Genomic DNA, 13795 nt, shown 5'->3' on the forward strand with positions numbered 1-13795 from the left:
TGGGCAGGGCTGGAGGCAGGGGTGAGGAAGACCCTCCCTCCTCAGAGTGGGGCTTATCACATGGCCAGGGCTGGCATGGCTGGTGGCTCTGCATGGTCACAGCTGTCAGTGATGGTGTGCAGCTCTGGCCAGTGTCCTTGGATGGCAGGGTGCGGCAGCAGGGCACCCAGCCAGGGTCCCGCCCTTGGGGAGGAACTGGCACTGCTGGTGGCCAGTGGTATCATTGGTGGCCGTTCCTTGTCATGGGGGCTGGGGCTGTAGAGCTGGCATAGCACGTGCTGGCCCTGACTCTCTGAGCTCCTGCTGGAGGGTGCAGCCAGGGAGCTAAACAGGATAGGCTGCTGGATGTCTGAGGGTCTCTTCTCCAGTGACGTGTTCCCGGGGGTGCCCGGCCCAGTGGGGGTGGCTCAGTCAGGCTGCCTGTACTGCTATAGAAATCACAGCTGTGGCCTGGGTCCTGGGGCATGAGTATGTCCATCAGTTGCTGCATGAAGGGCATGGACTTATGGGAACTACCCGACTGATGATTATGCTTGGTGGTGGAAACCCACTGTGCCCACAAGACCTTGTCCTTTATGTGGCATTGCCATGCAAACCACTTGTGCCCATGCTCCTGCATCTGGGCTGATAGACCCTCACAGACATGGGAGTTAGAGTGCCTGCCTCATTCAAACTGGTGCTGCACCTCTGCCTCACCCCACAGTGCCACAAGTTCACCAGTCTTGTCCATGGACCAGTAGGGGTCCCAGGTGGTGGGCACAGATGTCGACATGGCAACAGACAAGGAAAACATGGGTCCTACACTGGCTTTCTGAACCCCTGTGTGTCTGTCCCTGTCCTGCCTGGCCTGGACAGTTGCTTGCAGTGCCCAGCACAGGGGCATGGCATGGGACTGGCAGCCGTGTGGCAGAGGCAATGCTCTGCAGCATCCGTGAGTTCAGGGCAAGCTGCTGAGGGTGGGCTGTGGGCAGATGGAGCTGGACTCCACAGCTAGAAGCTGCCTGCACCTGGGCCTGGGGGCTGGTAGGCCTGGCTGGATCCTGCAGCAGCCTGCAGGTCTCGACAGTGCAGACTTGGTGCTGGCAGTGGCACTGGGGTGGAGGCAGGCTAGGGCACACAGGTACCTGGAGTGGACTCAGGACCTCTGCTAGTGTGCCCCAAGGCTCTGAGTGCCAGCAGGCTAGGGCAGGAGAGGCTTTTAGCCTGGAGCCCTGGGGCTAGCTTCAGGCTAGCACCCTAGTGGCATGGCTGACCTGGGAGCAAACTTGCTCCCGGGTTGTGTCTACGCACGGATAACTGAGCAGTAACTAACATTAACTAAGCATGAGTAAATTTGCTACATTCAAATTTACTTGCAATTACATTTTTACTGTGCAATAAGCATGTGCACGTGTAGATGCACGTACTTACTGCATGGTAAACTATGCTGCTGCGCAGTTAAGTATCTCATGTAGACATGCCAAGGCTGAAACAGAATTTTCTGGCCATGGGATTTTTTTTGGTCCAGTTACAAACTTTGGTTGTGCTCGAAGGAGGTGTCTGATTCAGGCATATCCTAAGAGAGGAACAGATTTCTTCATTCTCTCCTCCCCCCAGCCTTTTCTTTTTTGCAGTTTTAAAGGACAGTCTATTCATAAGGTACTGTTCTAAACAGCTTTGAGATTTTGCACTGCAGTGAAATGTCTGCCTTTTCAAAAAACAAGGGAGCCTATTTCAGTCCACTCCTTTCTGTTTCTTCCTTTGTGCTGAAAGTGTATACTGACTTTGGGGAATCACTGCAGCGGATTGTGAATGATGTATGAGTTGAGAAAAATCCTTGCTCAGTATATAGAGAGAGCAGAGTGTTGCATAATCGCTGCGATGCTATTTGCTGTGAGCTACATACTGTGTTAAGGAATGCAACTTTCTGCCCAGATACAGCTAGGAAAAAAAAGTCCTGCTGTGCTCAGAAGCCTCTAGATAAAAAAATAACAAGAAGCACAAACCTATATAGATATTTAAACTGTTGTTGTTTTTACTGCATTTCTATTGATTTGTCTTTTGCCCACCCTCACCTTCCGATATAGAATGCTGCGGCCTTCTAAAGTAATAGTAGAAACATAGTAGTAGCAGCACAACTGCAAGCTGTAGTGGCTTGCACTTTTATGATAGAACATGGCAGCATGTGTTATAACTAGAGCCACTGAGCAAAAGAGCGTGCTTTTAATATGCTCCATTTCCAAAAATATCAAAACTTGAAAAAAATCTGTGACCTTAGAGACCAGGAATAATTTTAATAAAGGGCCAGCTCTTCAGCAGTGAAGTTGCACTGATTTACCTATACCTGAAAATCTTCCCCAAATTATTTCAGCTTCTCTCTGTAATATAGATAGAGGAAATTCCAGTGAATTGGGATCATTAGAGATGGCTAATAGGAGGAATAGCCATGTCTACTACTTTGAGAAATGATGAACTGCATCTGGCCACGGTGACTGGGAAATAGAAGATTCTTTGAAAAAAGAGCTGTCTGTTGATGGTCCCCTTTGTTTCTGGTTTGTCTCATATTAGATTACCCAGGACACAGAATCACAGAAAATGAGGGTTGGAAGGGACCTCTAGTTCAACCCTCTGCTCCAAGCTGCACCATCCCCAACTAGATCATCCGAGCTAAGACTTTGTCTAGCTGGGTGTTAAAAACCTCCAAGGCTGGAAAATTCTATAACCTATAAATTTGAACCTATAAAGCTAGATAAAGTGTGATGCATTCATTCTGGCATACCTATAAGAATGCTGAAAATAAGACTGGCTTTATGATTAGTTTTCTGCAATGCCGTGCAAGAAAGATGGGCTGGCAATAGTCTCCTGTCCCTGGACTGGCTGGGCTTGGAAGCAAAGCCAGAAGAACAGAGTTCTCAGTCTAATGTGTGGGAAGGGAAGTGTCAGGGACTGTTTGAGTCACAGTAATATGACAGTAATATTTTTATGATATTAATTAAGGACAGAGCTGGATGATATTTTTCAGCTAAATATTTTTCCACTAAAAATACAGATCTGGATGGCCTGAAATTTTCCCCTAATTAATTGTAATTTTGGAGCATTGTTTCAGTCAAAAGGCCCTTAAAAATGCTGGACAAATAAAATTCTGTTTTGTGACAGCTGGTTAAAACATTTTTTTAAACTCAGGAGTTAAACATTTAGTTCTGGGTCGAATGAAACATTTTGTTTGATTCAAACTGAAATGTATTCTGAAATTCTGAAAGAAGATTCAGTTTGCATCAACCTGAATTTTTTTCTTTTTCAATTTTCCAGCACTGCCAGTGGATTAAGAAAACATTCTGGTCATTCCCCTGTGTAGTAATGTCACTGTGGTGTGGGGTTTTGAAGAAGGCTTTGGAGGAAAATCCTCCTTGCAGACTAAGAGGAATATAGTCCTCTGCTGAGAACAAAAGAATTCCAGATCTCTACAAGGGCTTTGATCACATGAGCAGTCTGAGCTGGAAATATTGTGAAAGCAGCATACTTTACAAGGAGGAAGACATTCATATTCTTCTCTGGTGACCTGTAACTCTGAAAGAGCAGACTCCAGAGAAAATCAGATCCAGCCTGTTCCTCACAAGTACACAGAGCTGCAGGAAGAAAAAGTGGAAGGAAAATAAGTTGGCTCAGAGATCATCATTTTCTATAACCTTCCACTCCCCAGACAAAGAATATTTGCTTTTTATTTTTCCCAAAAGAGGCACTGGCTGCTATTCTTGCATATATTTAGTAAGAACCCAATCCTGTGACACTTAAATCAAATGGTATAACTCCTTTTGGTACAAGCTCAAGCTTTAAATTAACTTGTCCTTCCTTGTTGTTCAGTGGACAAGGATTTTAAAAGTTAAATTTCAGCACAGCCATACAGAAGAACCATCCGTCTTAGATTGGAGATTCCTAGTAGTACATACATCTTTTCTGCTACGCTACGGACAAACACAATGTAGACACAAATCTGTTAGGCAAATTGAATATGGTCATTTCAGATGCACCAGGATTCACCTGAGAGAGGGATCAGTAATACTTTAATTTACAACTGGACTCGAAATCCTGAAAGTGTATCTTATTTAGGATAGGTCTTAAATATTTAATTGCATAGCAGATGTTAGAAGTAGTAGCATATTAAACATATTAAGCATTTTCAGCATGTACAAAATGGAGTAAATTAAAAAAAGATAAGAACCCTCCCCTCCACAGATCTTTAACTGCTGAAAAGTGGGGCGGTCCATTGACCTCAATAGGGCTGGGGTTGTAGTCCATACTTATTCTTCTCCCTTCTAAGGCAAGTGGCATTGTAAGAGCTTTAATACTAACTGAAAGAAATTACTGAAGACCCTAGAGACTTATATAATATGTTGATGAGTGCTATATAAATACCTCTAATACTGTATACTGCAGTCCCATGCAGGTGGCCCAGCAAAACTCTTGGTGGATAACACGCAAGTAAAGGATGTATGCATTAGGCCTGATTCTCAGCTACATAAAAGCTCCTTTACATTGCTCTGACAGTGTAATTGGGAATAGAAGTGGGCAACCATAATTCAGAACTGCTTGCAGTATAAAGACGTGTCAGGTGTGCAAAGGTCCATTTAATTTAAACTCAATTTTTAGGTTTATCAAACCGAATTAGCTACCCTTAGGGGGATTACCCATCTTTTCTATTTTCCTGAAAGCTTTTTGCAAGATTTCATACCAAAGACATGAAAATAAAAATAAAATGCATCAAATACTTCTTTAATTGGAAGTCATTTGTGCCTTTTTAAAAAACATTTGTCTGGTATTGATTTCAACACTATTTTGACTCCATTCAGCTAGAAAATCTGTTTAGTTTCCATCCCATCAAACTGCATGAGGGCACGGAAACTCCTAGAATCCACCATTGACAGCCATGCAGGAACATGGAAGAATCAAAGTTTGAATGAACTAAATCCTTGATCACTTTTTATCATTACTGGATTATAAAGAAAATTGACTTCAGGAGATTCAAATTTCTCCCAACATCTTTATGGAGCCATGTTTTCAAACAAGATATGGTGTGACAAAGTTATGTGATGAGTGCTCAGTACACTTTGTCATTGCTATTATAAGATTTTTTTTATCACTGCTATTAAGATTTACAGTGGCTTTCACTTTAAAGAGTGCAAGAACATAAGGAGCACCATACTAAGTCAGACTATAGGTTCATTTAGTCCACTACTTTATTTCTTGGGTGACTTCAGGCCGGTCCCTTGGCTGTGTACATCTCTGAGTAGGCTTTCATGGGGTAATGTCCATAGGCACATTAAGCTTTGTTACACATTAATTTTCAGTGGCTCAGGGAGCTCATACCCCTGGGTTGCCCACACATTACATCTGTAAACTAGTTTTAGGCACACTTAAAGTAGCTTAAAGTTATGCCATTCCAGGGCAGGTTTCTCTCTGATCCACGTTACTCAGCTCATGTTCCACAAATCGGTGACTCCTCAGAGATAAGTTGCCCAAGTTTCAGTCCTCCAGAATCCCAGGATGCAGCATCCTCTCCACCACTCTCCTGTTCTGTGTGAACAAAGTTTCTACCCCCTGAACTCTACTGCTCAGGGGGTGGTACTGGCATCAAGCCAACCCCTTCTCCCAGCCTTGGGGGTATGACCTGGCTAGGATGCTTCCAGGGATACAGATCAGTCTGGGAAAGAGGGTTAGGAGAGGTGGAAGGGAGAGCAAAGTAGGAGGCCAGATCAGTGTTCCCATGAGCTGGGCCTATCCAATTGTAATCCTGATTCCAATCCCAATTTCCTAAAACATGAGACTTTCTTTAATTTACTTTTTGTTTCTTTAAAAAAAAAATTATTTTAGCCTTTAGTGGCTTCAGTGGTTGACTTCCTTCATTGCACCACCCAGCCCCTAGCCGCCATTCCCACCCATTGCCTCTCCCCCTCCCATTTCACCTTCCAGTACCTATCATTACTCTCCCACTTCCAGCTTCATCCTCCACCCCCCACCAACCCATCCCCACCTAGAGCAGGGAAAGAAACCTATCTTGCCTTGCCAGCCCTCTAGTGGCAAATCACAGCTTTGCAGGTCCAGGACAGTCAGAGAAGGGTTTTAGCCTGAACATGTGACTGCTCTAAACTCAAGCTAATGCTAATACAGATCAACATTTGACAAGCTTAAAATGTAATGGTTAAAGCCCTTAGATACATTCGAGGGGCAGTAGATGCTAGTTGGAATGCTCTGCTTGGTGTCTTCCCTTGACACCCTGGTTATTAACCTATGACCTGTACTCCTGTTCCTGTTTTATCACCCTTTGACTTAATTGTTATACTTCTGCTAACCATTGAAGTGATGCTAGTAGTTTTTGGTGGGTGTATGCTTATTGTCACCATGTAACAAAAAGAAGAGTAGAATATTTCAGCAGGGCATATCAAGAAAGAAAGAAACCCCCAAGTAGAAACATCTGATAGTCTTAAGTTTGTTTACAGTATCATGTTTCCTGTGAAATATAGGAATTATTTTGATCCTGGCTTTTACTTTTGGGGTGTACTTCATTTTTACAAGCTCTTAAAAAAAGCTCCAAGCTACATAAGAAAGCCTGCTGACTTATACTTAATTTTTTTGTCTGATCCACACAGATCATAGCCAATCATCATATGCAGTCTATTTCTTTTGCATCTGGAGGTGATCCGGTAAGCATTTCTTTAGTTTTTCTTTTACTCTTGTTGGTATTGTTATCTGAGGACCTTATCATTTATCTCATACATGGCATTTATCACATATCCTACTTAAAGGAAAATATAAACACAATAACTCCTGTTTCTTGTTACATAAATTCTTGACTACTACCATCAAACTCTCTTTAGGGGAAACACGGACAGGCAGTAATAAATCCTCCTCTTCGAATGACTGAAACGAAAAGGCATTGAAAAGCCTCAAGTGTTTCATATAAAGCTTGATAAATATTGCAGATGTGACTCCCTGTTTTGCACAGTAAGCTGCTTTGAAAAAGTAAACTCAAATTGGTGTCATTTGAATCTTCATCTGCATTTGTCCTCCCTGCAATGACAGACTTAGAACGCAGTTATATTTCTAGTAAGGTCATTCAGTGTAATCTTTTTCCCCTCTCTTTTTTTTCCCCCAACTTCACCTTGAGAAAGTAACAGAGTGGGGTAAATCCTGTCCTCAGAAATGTTCATTTCACACAGGTGTAACAATGTGGCTGGGTATCCAAGACAGCTGCCACACACAGGGGCAGTGGTTATTTCCGCTTGCTCCTACCACCACTGGCATGATCACTTGCCCTGGTCCCCCCACCCTAGTTGCTCTACTGATTCCACACATGTCTTTGAAGACAGGGTTTGATTTTTTTGGGAGAAGCTCCATTTCCCTAAATTGGCCAAGTTCAGTTTTACCCTCTGATACACATATGGTGCTTGCACTTACCTCATGCATATCAAAGGCAGACCGGTGTGCTTGTTGCTTATCTACATATTTTTACAAGAGGTCCACCTAATTTCACACTAAATATGCTTCAAAATTATTTCCCAGCCATGAAGAATTGAAGGAATTTCAAAACAGTAAAAGTCTCTCCTGAGTCTTCAAAGCTTTTTAGTTGAGATTGATTTATATTGCCAGGGACAGGTCCACTCATATGACATATGTAAGGTGCTATGTATCCTCTGCACAAGAGATCTCTCACCTTTACTATGGTATAATTTAATATAATCCGTTTCTCTTAGAAGAAGATCCTTAATGTGTTTGCAGTAGGTTAGATATGAATACACCATAAAGCACAAATTCATTTCTGAGAACAGTTCTGTTAAACTCAGTGACATTACAGCAGTGATACATTTGGAGCACATTACAATAATAATTCAGGGAGCAAAGCACTGATCAACAGCAGCTCAGAAATACAACAGATTGCCATAAATGCTGTAAATGAACAATTCCTGCAGTGGGCAGAGGAGCGATTAGTACAGTTCCCTGCCTCCATAAGAAAAAGACTTTGCCACTCCATCTGCCACCCCAAATGCTAAGTCCTCGAAACACCACTGCCTCCTGCCCACTGGTGGAGTGAACAGGGGAGCTGCAGCAGTAAGAGATTTGAACTGGAGTAAACAAGCTATTCCAAATGTTTTCGTGAGACAAAAAGCATGCCACTGAGTCACTGAGCTACCAGAGACATCACATTGCACCAAGGATGGGAGCCAGCCAGAGCTGATGAAATTGTAAAGTAGTGTTGACAACAAGACCCCTTTACTATGAGCTCATCCTGGGGGTGGAGAGGGTAGGTGTGAGTATTCACTAATACTCAGCAGGCTTGTCACAGTAGGCTAATCACAGAGAGAACTTTAAATAAAAGAACAAGCTTGCTCATATGGCAGGTGGCTCTTTTGTCGCAGGCACAGAGAAGGAAAGGAAGATGCAAAGGTTGGGTTTTAATTAGGCCACAACATTACTCACCTGGGAATTGTGTGGCAATAACTTGTACAGTGCTGGTCATCGTTTCTTAATCACGTTTACAAGGTAAGGGACTGCATCATTCCCCCTACCTCTCCAGAGCTTTCTCTGCATGGGTTGGTGATCCCCCAACCCCCACACCTCGGACGAAGTTTTAGGGGATGGAGAAAGGGGTTGTCTCCTTTCTGTATGAGACATTTTTCTAGGTCAGGCGCCCCTACACTACAGTTCAATCTGCGGCATATGTCTACCTTCTATCTCACACACAAACAAGATTGACTATTTTGAAAGAAAATCCAGTTGTGCCCAAAGAGCAGGGCTCTCAAGAATGCTCTTCATCCCAGGACTTCAGTCTATCATTTTGATACTCTGAGCCCAACCCTACAAGGGATTGAAGACAAGGACTGAGGCTTTGATTCTTTGCTCAGTCCTGACCCAGAGCCTGCTAAAGTCAATGAGAGTCTTTTAATTGACTTCCAAGGGCTTTGAGAGAGGTCCTTACACAGCTGTAAATTAAGGGCAGTGCTTTTCAAGGCACACTGGTGTGACTGAGTGGGAGCAGAGCCAAGATCATACATTTTTTGCAGTGAAATAAGAGTTGCTTTTGCAGAAGCTTTAGTGGTATCCAAGCAGCCAGTGTTCAAACATTATAGGCATGGTGCTTAGCAGGGCATAGTTAGTACTTTTCTACAGCATGTCTGAAATCCTTATATGCTATTCATTGGTCTTTTGTCATCATGCAAAAATGTTCTTGTTCATGATACATATCTTCCTTTTCTCATAGGATACAACAGACTATGTTGCATATGTAGCTAAAGACCCTGTTAACCGCAGAGGTAAGGTACACATCATATTTGGCACCTTCTTTCCTTTAAAAACATTAATTATTAATATTTTAATTCCTGGTATTTTGGGGATTTTTCCAGAAAACAGAAATGAAACAAAATAAAGGCTTTATACCTGAGCTGATAATTGGTACAATGACATAGCAGTAAACAGGGACCACACACAAGTTAGTCTAGCAGCACAAAATTGTTCTTATTCATTAAATATATTTCAGTTTTTTGGGGTTCTTTTCATGTCTGAACTGGACCTTCTGCACCAACTCACTGCAACTTGCAGGAAAGGAGAACATAGCCTTTTTGTCTGTGATCTTGATTAAATCTGTTACCTAATTTTCCTGCTGGAGATCAGACATCCATTTCACTGTAAGTTCTCCTGTTAGTGATTGTTTCCGATGTTTGGGATTTTGGATGTGGCTTAGATTCTCCTTAATAAGAGCAAATCATAAAAAAACAGAGAGGAAATCATAAATTAAAAGGAGAGCAACAAAATAAACTCCCCTGCTCTTATAACAAAAGGCAGTGTGTTTTAGTTTCAAAATATTGTGTAGTGTTTCTAAGATTGAGTCCTAGAATGATTTAGGAGCCTAAAGTAGGTCCTAGGCAGAATTACGGAGCCCAAGTCTAAAGTTGTGATGCTGAAACCTCCTTACACAGCTCTACATTAAAGGCAGTGCTTTTGAAGACACACTGGTATGACTGAGTGGAAGCAGAACAAAGATTATATATTTTTTGCAGCGGAAGAAAGAGTTGCTTTTGCAGAAGCTTTACAGCCTAACCGTGGAGGTGTAAACATCCCATATGTGCCACAGTCTATGACCTTATCATTCTCTTTGCTGCCTACAAATTTTATTTTTCCTTCTCTGTAGAAGCAACCTAAGCTTGACAGGGCTGAGGATCTTGATGCCTAAGCCCTATTGGAATACAGAAACTAGGCATACCTAGTCCCCTTAAAGGCCATATCAGGTAGGCCTTTGTAGATCATGCCTAACAGGGAATGACAGGATTGGAGTCCCTACAAGTTAAACTGGCAGTCACCCTCTGCTCCCAGGCCCCTCTCTCCTGCCCCCCACCAGTGCAGGTGGATCACATTATGGGAGCCTCTGAGGGCTTTTTTAAGTCCCCAAAGCAGGTAATAATCCACCCTTTCCACCTCGCTTCCTCTCCATGCTCAGAGGCATGTCCCCTCCACTCCCCTCTCCTTCACTCCTAGCACCTGCTGCTGCTTTCCCCACTCTCCCAGGGGTGGGGGAAACTCCAGGCTCATTCCTACCTGGTCCAGTGGAGCTGCCTGGGGGCTGGGCTCAGCTGGGGACCACAGCAGCAGCAATTGGTGGGAGGGTACCCTCTCTCATGCCTGCTCCCAGAGAGCTGGGCAAGTAGGAGGAGCCTACCCTGCTGCTGCTGCTGCTGCTGTTGTTGCTGTCTCTGACACTGTTCAGTCCAAAAGGATGGGGTGTCACTGTACCACTGTACCCCCTCCAGCTCCACCCCTGGATGCAATAGCGTAAGTGGTTGAAAAGTAGGAAACCCAGGTTTAATTTTCTTTTTTGCCTGACTGGGTTCAAATTCTCAGATGCCACAAAAAGATCATTGCGTTGCAGCTGTACCACTGTGCATACAACACTGGGCCAGAAAGACAGTTTTTAGAGTGCATTTGACTCTCTGGTCCAAGGACAGGAGGGATGAAACCTAGGCGCACCCATACACGTGACAGAACTCTGCTCCGACGTGTGCAGAGCAGACTCCATTAATGGAGCCTGCTGTGAGTCTGCTGGAGTGTGCTAATTAGTGTGTTACAACAGCTTCCAAGTCACATGTATACAGCATTCTTAATGAGCTTTAGCTAAAGCACCCCTGCTGCCATTTTGAAGTGCAGGATGCTGAATATGCATGACGTGGTGGATGTTTTAATTAAAGCAGCTCTCAGAGCTGCTCTGCTTAAAATGCCCCCTCTGTCCCTGCCCCAGAGCACATGTACAGATGCCCCGGGGTTTTAGTCCCTGGTCCCAGTAATGTATTGTGTACCTGCTTCATGTACTGTGTGCCTTACTTCCAATTCAGATTTGCTTAGCCTCAGCTTCCTGACCCTGATTCCTGTTATGCCTTTCTCCACCAGGTTAAAGAGCTGTTTAGTGTCTGGTATTTTCTCCCAGGGAAGGTACTTATACACTGTAATCAAGCTACCTCTTAATTTCTGTTTTTTGTTAAGCTAAAGAGATTGAGCCCTGTAGGTCTCCAACTGTACGGTATTTTTCCAACCCTTGACGCATTTTTGTGGTTCTTTTCTGTACCCTCTCCAATTTTCCTACACTTCTTTTAAAATGTGGAAAAGCATCTCATTAGCCCTTTTTCTGCTATAGCATTGCACTGAGAGCTCACTGTAAGTTACTTGTCCATTATGTCTTTGCTTTCCAGAGTACAGCCTTCCATTCTGTTGAAATGGTCTGAATACCTCTTTCCTAGACATAGAAGCTTGCATTTCCCTGTATAACTTTGCATTTTGTTTGACTGAATTCAGCTTACCAGTATGCTGAGGGTGACTGCCTCATTCTTTATCATTCTACCAAGCTTTGTGTCATCTGTAAATTTCAGTGGAAGTGACTGATATTTAACTCTCCTTAGCCCTTTTTTAATGAACATGCTATTGAATTATTACTATCTATGTTTGCATTTACAATGGGCTGCACATCGCAGACATGTACAAGAAGACTTATTTCTCCTCCAGAGAGGTTAAAATGGCAGAAAATGCTTTTCCTTTCAAAATCTAATGCTCTTGCAACCTAGAGGCAGTCTGCCTTCCACCCACCCAGCTTGTAACATACACTAAGGAAATAGACCTGTGTGAGCCAAACCTTTCTCTCTTTTTATAAGAAACGTCTTTTCTACTTGCTCAAAGTCCATTCTCGTATCCAAGGAGACAGGTTACCCGTTACGTCATCTTCTGATACCAATTTCTTGAGTATGACTCTTCCTTCATTTCAGCCCCCAACAAGGTTAGCAGCAGGCAGTATACCTTCTTTAGATACCTGTTTCCATATGGATATTATAGTTTTTTGTTCAACTTAACTGCTTTCAGACTATGCATTTGCAGGTAAAACACTATGAGAGCCAGGGAATCCCTCCGTGCTGGTAGTTAAACACCACCAATAGTGCAGTTTATTTCTCTAGGGCAAATTCATGTGGTCTGCAAAATGCCAGTGGCATTATGTTCTGTCTTTATGACAGTGACATGCACTGGGTTTGGATTGCAAAATCCCTCTGTAGCCCAGGAACATTTCCTGCAAATCAAAGCATCATCCAAGTCTATGGGCAGGAATAACAGGCATTGCATAGGTTGAAAAAGACCCTGGAACTGCATACTTGCAAATTTGGTGTCCCCCAGCTTTGGCTGGCTCATAGGTCCATCCTGTATGCTAGCTTGTTGGAGGCGATTGCCTAGACCTGTCTCAACTGCAGTACACCTGTGACTGATAAAATTGTACAACCAAACACAAATGTCACCATTTTCATTTATGTGTATTGTTAGGTTAGTATGTAGAATCCACAGAGCCCCAGTCTTAGGCATTGGACATATGTAGTAGAAGCCAATCCCTACCTTGACGCATTTAATAGTCTATATAGACACGACATAAACAACAAAGTGGGAGGGGAGGGAGAGAGATTAAATGCCTCATTTAAAATGGCAGAGCCAGCTAGGAACAAAACTATAATGTGAACTGAGGACTCCTGGCTCAAGACAGTACCCTGTTCATGAACTCTGCTGCCTGTCCAGAGATGACAACATTTTTTGAATAGGACAAATGATCTCAAAGAGGTTTTTACAGTGCCTTTTCTTTGTACCCGTGAGGTGCATCTGCCACTATTAACTTAGTTCAGTGGTTCTCAGTCTTTTCAGTCAGGGCCCTCCTCCACAACCTTGAATTTGGCAGCACCCCTGGTTGAGAAAATTTGCCTCTGCCTATGTCAGTGATTCTCAGCCAGGGTGCTGCTGCATGCTTCTGCCCATATGAGGGTTTTCTGATAATGAAGGATATTTAACTCATTTTCCTGAACTTCAGGAGTTTTTAGAATGAAGAGACTGGACTGGGGTCTCACATCAGCTTTTTAAAAAAAAGTTATAATGCAGTAATTCTATCTAACCTTAGTGGAATCACTCCAGGCTTAAGATATTCTAAGTGTGAGGAGAATTTAACCCATTGTCTGGAAGTAGCTGTAGCTAACTGCTTCATATTTACATTTATGTTTACATGATGAATAGAATAGCTATGCCATTATCACTGCAGCATGGTAAGGATTGTATGAATAATAGTTTATAAATATCATTGTCTTCCCTTCTTTATTTTAGCATGCCATATACTGGAGTGCTGTGATGGCCTTGCTCAGGATGTCATCAGCACTATAGGGCAAGCATTCGAACTTCGATTTAAGCAATATTTACGCTGCCCCAGTAATATACCTGCTCTCCAGGACAGGTGAGTAACATTGCTATAGAAACCTTCTAA

The 13795-nt window shown here is 43.1% G+C and overlaps 1 protein-coding gene across 1 annotated transcript in view; it reads left to right on the plus strand.

The window, feature by feature from the left end:
• Window positions 1-13795, plus strand: part of SHC3 (SHC adaptor protein 3) — a 92535-nt gene that overhangs the window by 55670 nt on the left and 23070 nt on the right. The window contains exons 5-7 of the mRNA XM_090038555.1: window positions 6624-6677; window positions 9233-9284; window positions 13639-13765. Coding sequence (XP_089894681.1) covers window positions 6624-6677; window positions 9233-9284; window positions 13639-13765 — 233 coding nt within the window. The remainder of the gene's footprint in view (window positions 1-6623; window positions 6678-9232; window positions 9285-13638; window positions 13766-13795) is intronic.

This window comes from Crocodylus siamensis, chromosome 3 (assembly GCF_052110815.1).
Source record: "Crocodylus siamensis isolate JL-2025a chromosome 3, ASM5211081v1, whole genome shotgun sequence".
In the NCBI taxonomy this organism is placed as follows: Eukaryota; Metazoa; Chordata; order Crocodylia; family Crocodylidae; genus Crocodylus; species Crocodylus siamensis.